Genomic DNA, 12,570 nt, shown 5'->3' on the forward strand with positions numbered 1-12,570 from the left:
CAAGTATGTATCTCCTTGATACTTACAATTCAAAATAATTTCTCTACAGATGAACGGAAAATATATTAAGATTTTTACCACTTATTAGTAAAACCATTTTTTAAAATCGCTTCGATATTACTAATATCGTAGCCTTTATTTAAATATGTCAAATTTAACTGTAAAAGAAATGACTAATTTTCTGATAACATTTGATTGGAAAAAATGAACCAATCTTGCAAAAATCAGAAACCAGTGAAAATTCACTTCTCTGAAAATATTTTATTTCGGAGACAAGTCAACATATTACACGGCAATCTTTTGTTACATTACCGTGGCGAACAACTTGTACAAACTTATGACGACGTTTCCTCAACTTCCTACAACTCACAGCTTCTTCATGTGATATCTATTCCTCCAATCTACGTACTCGAGGTGATGACCTAACGCAAGTCAGTGAATGAATGGCGTTGCAAATATGAATATGAAATGGGCATATTCTGACATTTGTGATCCTGACAATGATTTTGGTAGGAGTCCTAGTGAGTAAACAACATTTTGGAATTAGATGAATCGATAGGAGATACATACTTCATGTTATACATACTTCTGATTCTTAATATGAGAAAAATTCTTGATATGAGAAAAATTCGTGATTGGTAAATATTTTATTTGTAGGCTTGGACACAGGGAAACGAATCCCGATGAAGGAAATAGTAAAAACCATTTCTTCATTCCTTTAGATTTTAAGCGGAAAGTGTGTAGCTAATAATCTAATTCAAATTTGCACAAGTTAATATTCATCTTTTGATATCCTTTGTACATCATATCAGACCACGTACCATACTGTTTGCTTTGTTATGATCAAAACGTAACAATACTGTCAGGTAATCAAATAAAATTGAAAAGAAATTATCCAATTCCAACAAATACATGTATCAGCAGGTGTAGGCTTCAATAGTGTTAGTTAAATAGTATTGCGTATTATTGACATTCGAGTTATCTAGTACAAATCCTATATTACCATAGATCTGTACAATGTCCATCTTTGACGCAACAATGAACCTGCTTTATGTTACGATCTTTGCTTATTACGTAGAAAATCCTCTCCTGCCACGTAACATGAGAAAAGAGTTTTATGTTATTTTTAAATCGTTTTAGTACCTAAAAATAACACATTGAAAGATTTACACGAATTAGGAATATAAAACTTGATTCAAAGATTCAGAAACTACAGAAACAAGCTTTCTCGTTGGTTGAACTTGTCCATTAATATATAATTATAATTTTGTTTTTGTATTTTAGTGCATAATAACCAATTCAGAATATATTTTTAAATTCATGGAGGAATCATCGAAGTTAGTTGCTTGTGGAATATACTATGAAAATATAGAATACATGTAGGAAATACAATTAGTTATTTAACTTTCAACATCTACAATTTTCAAAAATACAATGTACATACCGTATTTTAGTTACTATTCAACTTCGTCCTATAGAAATATTATACATATTTTATAGATATTTGATACATAGGAACATTTTAATTCATTTATAATTACAAGCTACAATTTAATAAAATAACTGAGCGTTCTTAAAATATCTTGATAGAAGTCAAAAAATGACGATGTTTAAGAAACTTGATATTTCAAATATATGGAAATGAAAAAGTTATTATAACAACTTTCCTTATGTTTTACACTTACAGTTTTATAATGATGTTTTTTGTTGAACTGTGGCATATTTTGTTCGAAAATCATGTCTACTGTTATAAAAAATTTCAGTCAAATAGCATTATTTTTAGTTGAATATTTATAACTGCTTGAAGGGTAAATGTGTGTTGTATTCATTTTTATACGAAATTTCCAGCTTGATAGAAAGACAGAAGTAAACATAAAGCGAAGACACATACGCTGTTATGAATGTCATTTCTAAATTAAAAATCGCACGAGCAAAACTGAAATTTCCCAAAGTTAGTAACATTGTCTAATAACATTTCCCATCATGATCAAGCATACGCATAAGAGGCGTCGGAAACCTTATTACGAAATTTCTATCGAACCTAAACAAACCAATGCTATTATCTCTTGAATAATATTCGCCGGGACAGCGCACTGGTAAGCACATAGAAGATCCCGTTTTCTTTTTAATTTTACGCGGCAAGCAGCGCCTGTGTACACAGACGCCTATATAAGATCACCGGCAGACGCGGCAACGTTAGTCATTCCGTAGCAAAGCGGCGCGCCGATACAATACTCTACAGGCGCAAACCAAGCGCGAGTGTTTCAGTGAATCTCTTTTTGCAGTTGTTTTTTTTTTGTTACGGTGGTAAACTATAGCAACAACGACATGACTAAAGCAACTTATCTGTTCATCACGTTACTGCTTGTCGTCGGCACGCAGATTGCCAGCAGTAAGTCTTATTATTAAGATTTCTCGAGACTCAGCGCGCGTTTTACGGTTTTTCTTACCTCTTACTTCTTCATATGTTTCACGTCAAGTTTTTAAATTCTGCATTAAATGCTATTTGGACTATAGTCGATGTTTATTAATTTAATGTAGTAGAAAGTAACTGATTTTATACACACTTCTTGATTTTATAATTTAATTATAATTGAAATAAATAGCCGATGATGATATATGAACACTATAACGACAACGCTTGTTACGTAAACATTTCATTTTCCCACTGAGACACCTGCAATGTACAAACATCCGATCGACGATTTACAATCGCTTTTGTGTCGACAATAAAATGTGTGAATTTGTTTACCTCTGGATAATCAATAACTGTCTAATTACCGTTCGCTGTCTGAATCATATTAGAGAGAAAAAAAAGATCATTTATATAGATTGCGCGATCGGCACGTAACGATGAGTGTATACCGAGTATAAAAAAATCACGCTTGGTAAACCTCTTCAATTATATTTCACCTTGACTTCCGTTATGATAATGTTTCCCTAAAAGCTTTCACTTGTATTCCTAAAAGACAAACAGTTATATGTCTATAGTTACAAAATGCACAAGAAACGGATTTACTTATTTTGCGATTGGATATAAATTTGGCTCTTTAGTGAATATAAGATTGATTTTATTGCGCAAAAATAAATATGACGTATGATCCAGTATATCTTCTGATATATAATCCGTAATGCTTACAGTTATAATACCAAGTCTTTACATCTATAATTAACTTTGAATTGATACAATCACGAATAATTAAGATTTTTCAAATTCTTCAAATTTATTGTACCTTTTCTTTTTTGCAAAGTAATATTATGGTTAAAGATATTAAAATCGACGTTTAAGAAAATAATAATCTCATGTTTTTCCAAGGCAAAATTAACAATGCATATTTACTTAACTATATCGGTTCCGGGTATTCAACATAGAAAACATCAAAATTACATTAACGTTGGCTATAAAAATCATCTCGAATTCTAAGACAAAATCATCCTTATCGCTGACTTACAAAACTCACTGTTACTTACAATAACAACTAACCGCTAAAATAAATTTAGTTATACCTGTAATAGCTAAAAAAGAACGAACACTTTTGCATGAAAGCCAGCCGCTAAGAGAAAAAGATAACACATTACGTAAAAATAAATAAAAGACCACTGACCGTTAGAAGCGTCGCACGTATTCTACTATTAACAGTTCACACATGCTTCTCTCTTTTTTATCTCTCTGCGCAAAAAAGGCAAATCGGTGAGTGAAGTAGTCAAGGACACGGCACGCCTCGTCAAAAGACAATCCGAAGATAAAGAAGAAGTAACGACTGAACAATCGACTATATTGTTAGCTGAAGATTTGACAACGACGATCGTTCCTGATATCGAAGAAAATGATGCCACTGTAAAACCTCTCGCTGAAGACAAAATTGATAAGAAAGACGACGAAAAAAAGAATAAACAAATGAAGAATCCAAAGAAGCCTATAATATCAGAATTGTTGAATAGAGGAGGCGAACCATCAACAAATTTACTTCCGCCGTTGCCTTTTACATGCATACCACCAAGCTATTACGGCCAGTCGCCACCTCTGCCGCAGTACCCACCAGCTTTCGCACAGTCCGCACCCGGGACCCATAGCTTCATCCCACCTCCTTCGCTGAATCCCCAGTATAATATTCCCACGGGTTCTTCAGGCTATGATTATCCTATACCGTCTGGACCAGCTTTCAGTGCCGGTGGTTTCGCCAGTGCTAGTGCTAGCGCAAGTGCTGATGGACAAGGTGGTAGCGTCAGTACATCCACCTCACCAGGTGGTGCAGTACATACATCCTTTGGAATTGGTACTCGTGGCTCGTTCTCTGACAGTGGATCACCTGGCCCATTTTCTGCTAATGGCGGTAGAGTTTCACAATCGGCTACCTCTCACAGTAGCAGTGGGCCAAACGGTCAAGAGTCATCAAGTTCGTTTAGCAACAGTGGTCCCAATGGAATTCGAAATTCGTACAGTCATAGTGGACCTAATGGAGTTCAACACGAAACTTATGGTGTACCATATCCGATTAGCAACAGAGGCCCCAATGGAATTCAGACTTCGTATAGTCACAGTGGAAATAATGGAGCTGTTGTACCAAATGGTGGTTTATTCCCGAATGTTCACAATTCTGGATCATTTGTCAGCGCTTCTGGCACAATTCCACCTGGTGGACAACCGTCTTTCATCAGCATCAGAGGATCTTTCCCAGGTAGTGATGACGAATCTGTTGCCATTGAAGTTGATGGTCCTGAAGGAACACGTGTTAGTGCTCCCGAAGGTGCGCATATTAGTGGATCCATTGGTGGTAAACCAGCAGGTAAAGATATAACGAATGGAAAAACCGGATAAATCAGCTTTTGTAATTCATACTGCTACAGAGTTGTATTTAACCATTTGAAATTTGTTATGGTGATCTAACGATTATTTGTGTTTGTTTGTGACCTGGTAAATGTGGTTTAATAAATTACGGCCGAATGAATGCTGATTATAATTATATTTTTACTAGCTACGACGACAATTAAATAAGTTAACAACAATTAGACACTATTATCTAAAGACAACTTAACTGAATTGTAAATATGTTATATGAGTGTGTACAGATGTGCATGGGAAAATTGTCTGTCATTGAATGTGAAAATTCAAGAAATACTAAATATATGTGTCAATAATTTTTAATCATTAGACTAAGGATTGTCTTGTATTAAACAATTTAACACGACTGGTTGTAACGATTTAACGTTTTATGTATTTATCCTCATCTAACAAAAAATATTTCCTCATCTAACATTAATTAAAATAAATAATACCAGTAAAAACGTGACTAATAATACCAAGCAAAAAAAGAAAAAATAAGAACGTGCTGTATGTACGTATAAGCTCCATTAGCATCTGAAACAACCGCCCATGTACATAACTATAAGTAAACGCACGTACTATCATCCTCAATGTCAGACGTAAAATACGAATTCTCATTCCTCAGGTGCGCCGCAGTACCCAGGGCCGAACTATGCTTACTCAGGCCCAGGATATGCTTCGAGCGGTGCCTTCGCACCTGCGTACTACTCTGGTCCAACTTATATGCCATACGCTGCCAATGGTGTTGATATTAATGCTATTTTCCAAGAATACTTTGCTCAACTTCAGGCTCAACAAGAAGCTTTCCAAAGACAAATTCAGCAACAAATTGCTGCTCAGCAGCAAGCGTAAGTTTTCTTTTTTTTATTTGCTTTCTGTATAATTTTGTTATGGTGATGGCATTTTAAACTCTTAAATCTGACTTTTTGTGCTTTATTTTTTGTATAGAAAATCATTTTTCGTTGCTTGACTTCAAATCAAATAATCAAAGTTTTGTTTTAAAAATTGGCGATGGAATTGAACAGTTTAAATTACTTTTATAATTGTATTTCTTGTAAAATATCGCATCTAATGTTTTTTACATATATAAAATATTATTCAAGACATTATATACTTTCAGTTTTTAAATCTATTTAGTAATTTTCATATTATTTCTTTTAATCTTGCATTACATTTTGTTAATAGCTGTTAATTTTTTTATAGTCTATATATAGTCCACATGATTTATATCACATTAATTTTTCAGTTACAAAATAAAAAAAAATTTTTTTTTCTACCTCAATATTCAAGAATATTCAAGCTATAAATGTGTTAGTTTTTCAAGATTAAACATTCATTGAATAAGAAAATATGAAATAAGGTTTCTTAATGATCAAGCAGGTTTTGTATACTAGTAAAAAAATATATTTTCGTTAACAGAATATGAAATAATAAAAAGTTGATCTTTGGCTATTATTTTATTGTTTATTTGTGGCTTTTGCTATTTAAAGCGGTGGTACCTTTGCAAGTGGCGGTGCTTTTATGACTAACGATTACGGAAATGTCGACCCAAATGCCCAACTTTATGTAAATACGGTCTCTTTACCCAACTTCGCGTCAGCTGCAACTTCTCTTGATTCTCGCTTTGGTGTTGGTGGCACAAAAAGTTCTGCCTATGCTTTTCCCTTTTCGAACAAAAGCGCTAAAGACAGGTAACCATTGTTCTTTTTTTGCTTAAACCACAGTCACAGCATGAAAAATAGAGTTTAGGTCCCAATAATGTTTTTATTAATCATTTAAAATTAGAAATACTCGTGTCATTTAATAATAGCTATATTTTATGTGATTTTTTATATTTACACTGATTTTTTTATATTCACCATTTGCAAACTATTTAAATTTCATGTTTCTATTATGCAAAACGAATGAAGAATCATCAGTTAAATAGAATTATATTTATGAAAAACCACATATAAAATATTTTTCCTACTCTATTTATAAACATATTTTATTTTTTCATAGAATTTGGGATCAAAGCAATCAAGTAGACAGTAACTTTGGCTATCCAAATGGACCAGCAAGTGCCTTCTCTAGCATTAACCTCGGACCTCAAGGTGGATACCAACAAGGAGCTATTAATCCAGTAAGATATATTTTTATATATCGTTGATTGATGATCTCAGATATATTTATTAAATACCATATATTCATCTGCATCAATTTTTTTATTCTTGCTGATATAAATTGTCATGAATATCTGAGTCAATGGCAAAGAAACTAACGAGATATATACAAAACATAATAAACTGCCGTGACTCGTTCTACATAATATTTTATTACCGTAGTAAATTATCAGTTCAATGATATCATTTTATGAATATTCGTTGCTTTTTATTTGGTTCATTACGAGATGATGTATAAAGGTTATTTAATGTTGTTATTCTTAAGTTTGAACACAGTAGCATTTGAGTTTCAAATTAATGTTGATACATAATTATCACTGCAATTTTCAAGTTTACCTGCTTAGATTTTTACTTACCTCTTTAACAATTAATTAGTGCAATATCTTGACTTGAATTATTATCCTGATCTGATTCTAGAACTACAAATATTTTATTAACTGTGTTTGTAATGTGTTCTGATAACACTTTTTCAAATTTAAACGTTTTTTAATATTATGGTATATTTCAATCAATACCAACAACAAGCAATGAGAAAACAACATTATTGTACTATCAAGCTATAAAAATATTAAAACAACAAAATTATAAAAATTGTTACATCAAAACAAATAACTACTTGAATTTCTTTTCTAAAGGCAAGAACAGGCACTTTGTCTCGTTTCGGCGAAGGTGTTCCAGCTCCATCAGGCAATAACTATGGCGTCTTCAGCAGTTCAAGCTCGAGTTCTTCAACAGGTCCTGATGGCAAAACTGTTTCTCATAAATCAGCGACTGTTGGTGTTAACGATAACGGCAAAGTCTCCGTCAAGACCATACACGATCCTTAAATCCATCTAAATAAGATATATTTTTTAAAACAACTCGATTTTAAACGAGTGGTGTTTTCTTTTTTTTATACGCTTACATTGATGATTACATAGAATTAAAATAACGATGATGCCACTGGCGTTTCTTTAAACTCTTTCCTAATCTACGCCTCGGATATACTTGCTGGTTTGCTCCGTTGGGTGCTGTAACATGTGTAAGTTCGGAAAGATTTTCGCCAGCAGGTCCTCCATTCTGTTTTTTATTGCCATTAGCTGTTAACAAAAATGGCCATTTTGTAAAATTTGATCATTTGCAATAATTTAAATTGATACACCGCCAGTTTGTTAACTGAAGCGTAAATATTTTGCCGCGAAGACGCAGACGAAAAAAATCAGTATTAAGTGGGTTTTCAATGTCGAACTGTTGGAAAATCCCGTGCGTCATATAATAATAGGTAAATCGATCGCGAGTGTGCACACATGTACATTGTTGCAAATGATTGTCTACGTTTATATGATTACTACTGAGAAAATTGAAAATCAATAAATTAATACATATGACTTGGATAGTTATCGACGCATCGTTAAAAAAATGTGTTTTTTTTTCGTAATTGTTGTTTTCTTACAATGCTGATATTTTGTATAGAACGCGGTCCGCGGAGACCTACATTGTAATACGTTAAAATTTATTTATTAAATAAATCTTGATAATACTCAATAAATGCCATTATCGCCTGTAATTATTTGAATGAAGCGCAAAGGAATCTTTGGAACCAGTGACATAAGATAGCTACTATAATAAATCACGTGGGCAATTTGCATGTATACGATCTCAGTCACGTCACGTAATACTTTCCTGCAACGAAAATGAATTGTATTTACCCGAAGAGTATTATCGACGTATTGCATCTGCGGTGGTATAAGGAAATCGATCAGACTGACAATCATGGAAGCGAGTCTTTCGCGATTTTCACTTATTGGCCTTATCCAGTCGAAATTCTCGACAATTTGCCAAATGTTGCCACCCGGCTGAGAACCGGCTCGCATTATTCCATTTCTTAGTCTGTCGAGGTTCACGTGTCTTCCAATATTTATGCGCTTTCTGCCGTCCATCTGGAAGAAGATAAAAGTGTGAATTGATTTTCGTGTGTGGCTAACCGGTTATAACCGAAATTTCGTTGGCAGACGCGGAAAAATACTTTGGAGCCCGGCGAATCGAATAACTGTCGTTACGCACAAAGAATATCGGCGCTTCTTAAAGGTGCCCGTTTTACAACTCTCTCATATATAGTATAAAAATGAAGCTTATAATAAGGATAATGTACTATGATGATAGTAAACTGCTACGTTATTTATGTGAAAACATAAATTTTTCAACTTACGGATGATTCTACCGAGAAGTGTTGGGCCTCAGGAAAATCATTATGTAATGAATGTTTAAATGAATTATAATTATTTAAAATTACGTCGCTATAAATGTCGAGATTTCAAGTTGATCCGAAAATGATGAAAAAAATAGCGATTTAAATATTCACAAGACTATCTCAAAAGAAGCCCGGAAAAAATTTTCTATTTACGGAATTTCATTTTGCTTATTATTTCTGTTTCAAACGAAGCGAAAAATTCATCGATTTACCTTGTCGGAAATCGATCTCCCGCTAGGCGAATTCGCTTGATCTGTATTTGCCGACGTACGATCCGTTGGCGCGTTCGCAGCTAATTCACATTCCTGTTGGCTCGTAGATGTCAATTCAATAACTGGGTCCGCTGCCGATTCGCCATCCAATTCTATTGTCTCTCCGTTGTTGTTGTTGCCGTTATCCTCCTCCGCCTCCTCTTGATCTCCGTCGGCTCTCGACGTTATTCCTCGAGCCAATGCCAAACTAACTACCATCAACGCAACTAATATTATACTTTTCACGTGCATTTTGTCCGTGCATCGAAACAAAAATACAACGATTCGATATGGATTCCGGGGATTTTATATCAGTACTCATTAGACAACGGGATATCGTGATTTGCTTCATTAAATTGGTTTGAATTTTCATTGACGTCGTATTTCCGTGACTTCTGTTATTTTATTTGGTGGGTAAAATTGGTCGGTTACTCTAATTTGATTAGTTGGACTATCGATTGCGTCTGTTTATGATTTCATTAAATTTCCTGCTGACAATTTAATTGTGATAAATTTCGGCATAAACGCATTTCCTTATAGGCAAATCAGATGTCAAGCTTGGAATTCCCCATTAAATCAATCTGCGTCGTTATATTCCCACAGCACTCGTGACAATCAGGCTGCGCTCTCGAGTGAATTCTTCGCTGAAAGGTGTGGCGAAGTGTTCGCGTTATATAGAACGGCTGAAGGGTCAGCGAGCGCGGTTGAATGCACCCTCGATCGCCTCGTTAAAAGACTCTCTCCTCTGCTTTTTTTCTACGTCGCGTGTCGGTCTATTGTGTTGTGTACTGTCTTGGTCGTCGAAAGTACTGAGAGAGTTAAGTTCGATGGGCTTGACACTCTCTTAGGGTCATATGTACAAGATTTTATGGGGTGCGTATACTTTTGAGTAACTTTTGCAGATCGAGAGTTACATCTTTATGAGTGTTGATATTACTTTTCACATGCAAAGTGTATATCTACTTTTACATCGAGTTCTAAGATTCTCAACATTTATATCAATCATTTGGGTTTTATGAAATGTTAAATCGCTTAAAGTTCAGTATAATTAATTGCTATGTATTGTGTGAAAGTTAGCTTTTAGGAATAATGAAGATTCATTTGGAATATTACAGAGAACTAAATTTTTTTACATTCTATAAGAATGCATAATATTATAAGGTCGATGAACTCTAGTTTATGAGTTATAAATACTTAATTAAAAAAATAATTATACAGTAGCTGAGCCCATTCAACGTTTATTACTATGCACACAGTAAAAGGCAAAATAGTTATATAACCTCGGAAACTGGTAAAAACTATAGAAAAGCGAAATTCTATTTCAAGATAGTTGTCAATGAAATTCAAATATTTTTCTAATAGTTATATCACTATTTTAAGATAATTTCGAATATTCGTTATGATTGCCAAACGCACTCTAGCGTTTGTATGATCGAGATGACTGATTATATATAACGATAAGTCATTCAGGCACAATTTAAACCGAATTTAAATTCATTAAAAAATGCAATTTAATTTCTCGCAGTTCATTTCGTTTTAGTGTATTTCTCATTTGCGTTTTTCTTAATCGTTAAGGGACAATTCTATTACTTCAGGTATCCAAAAGTTAATGCTCATAGCTTGTTTTTTGTATTTTTAAATGTGCTTCACAAAATGTGGCTAATAATCGGTTGATTCTGTTATTTTTTGTATCAAAACGTCAAGAATTTTCCAGTGCGTTTATTCAAGTTCAAATGAGAAACCTATAAATATTAAAAGGAAATGTGTGCACACATTGCATTTATGCGAAAGTCATTTGGTAAAAACAAATGTGATATGTCGAAGGGACTTTAAATATTATAAAATTACACATTCTAATAAATGAAACACTTTTTCAAATTATGCATTTATATTTCTGTTTATTCATAACGACGAATTAGCTTTTTCTAATAAATATTTAAAATTCCTTTTTCAATGCTTCCCCTCCATCACTTTGCAGCAACGATTGCTCATTCAATATTGTTTATAGTTCAGTTGTTCCACCCATGTTGAAGTCCACAACTATCACTCACCCATCAATTATCCTCTTTGACAATAACTATATAGGTTAGTCGAGATAAAAATCAATCGTTTCTCAAATGCTCAGTTGACATAGAGCGAGAGCGAGAGAGAGAGAGAGAGAGAGAGGGAGAGAGAGAGGGAGAGAGAGAGAGAAAGAGAGAGAGAGAGAATGAACAATCCAGCAAGGATACGAAATGCAAATGAGAGCGCATCGACTTTTCCCGAGAGCACAATATACGCGAGCAGAGAGCATCTTATTGTCTACACTAGGATACTTGCGTATGCTGCATGCATGAGTTGCTCGTTATAGGTGATGCTATTATACGCAGGAAAATACAAAGAACGGGTTAATTGGATTTTCGCGATTGTATGCTGCGTGCCAAAGGGATTTCAAGGATCTCGCGTGAGTGCTTTTATTGCTCGTTGAGCGAGTAGCACTTGCGGCGTTGATTGCTTCGCGAATTGATTTAAGCAATTATCACCTGCTTTGTTGGATTACCAGCGGACACATTACAGTTCCGTAGGGTTTCTGTGTGATTTTGGTTCCCATTGAGAAAATGTCAATATGTCTTTTGCGCGCTATTTTATTTTAAATCATAGTAAGTAAGAAAATTGACCGAAAATGCTTTTTACATGAACTCAATAATTTAGAAAATATTCTTTTTTATTCTTATGGTAAAAATTGTACTTGATTTAATGATTATATTAGAGTATCTGTACAAATTAATCGAAGAGTTTCAATTGTCATTTTAGTTCAGAACCATTATAAAATGACAAGTGAATGGAAAATTATGTTTTTAATAATTTCGAAAAATTTGTTCAACATAACCTATTGTTATATGTTTTTTAATTGTTATATATAAATTTTTAATTGTCACAGAAACTGACCAATAACGCTGATTTTTTATCTCAACAAGAGGACGAAAAATAAAATTGTTCATTCAAATACGTGACAAAAGTCTTCTTTCACGCCTGCAACCGTATAACGTTTACCGTCGTTAATTTTATTCTTTCCAAGTCGCTCGCCCTCGCGACTAAGTAAAGCAACAAGCATGCGCGCGA

The 12,570-nt window shown here is 33.9% G+C and overlaps 2 protein-coding genes across 4 annotated transcripts; one reads left to right on the forward strand and one right to left on the reverse strand.

Annotated features, from left to right (window-relative positions):
• The first annotated feature begins 2,204 nt into the window (after nt 1–2,204).
• Nucleotides 2,205–7,895, forward strand: LOC131668811 (collagen alpha-2(I) chain-like). 3 transcript variants are annotated; one of them, XM_058943251.1, is made up of 6 exons: nt 2,205–2,394; nt 3,680–4,787; nt 5,451–5,673; nt 6,316–6,516; nt 6,827–6,947; nt 7,623–7,895. In XM_058943251.1, the coding sequence occupies exons 1-6, from the start codon at nt 2,329–2,331 to the stop codon at nt 7,812–7,814; spliced, it is 1,911 nt and encodes a 636-aa protein (XP_058799234.1). In that variant the 5' UTR covers nt 2,205–2,328; the 3' UTR covers nt 7,815–7,895. The 3 variants fall into 3 exon arrangements, with proteins under 3 accessions (XP_058799234.1, XP_058799233.1, XP_058799235.1); XM_058943250.1 differs by having other exon boundaries at nt 2,205–2,392; nt 3,684–4,787; XM_058943252.1 differs by lacking the exon at nt 6,316–6,516 and having other exon boundaries at nt 2,205–2,392; nt 3,684–4,787.
• LOC131668873 (uncharacterized) lies at nt 7,678–9,749 on the reverse strand. The gene is made up of 4 exons (XM_058943344.1): nt 9,430–9,749; nt 8,676–8,906; nt 7,892–8,066; nt 7,678–7,820 (listed from the first exon to the last, which is right to left on the reverse strand). The coding sequence occupies exons 1-3, from the start codon at nt 9,718–9,720 to the stop codon at nt 7,953–7,955; spliced, it is 636 nt and encodes a 211-aa protein (XP_058799327.1). The 5' UTR covers nt 9,721–9,749; the 3' UTR covers nt 7,678–7,820; nt 7,892–7,952.
• Between the last annotated feature and the right edge of the window lie 2,821 nt (nt 9,750–12,570).

The sequence above is a fragment of the Phymastichus coffea genome, unplaced genomic scaffold (assembly GCF_024137745.1).
Source record: "Phymastichus coffea isolate CEN01 unplaced genomic scaffold, Cenicafe_Pcof_1.1 PCOF00084, whole genome shotgun sequence".
Taxonomy (NCBI): Eukaryota; Metazoa; Arthropoda; class Insecta; order Hymenoptera; family Eulophidae; genus Phymastichus; species Phymastichus coffea.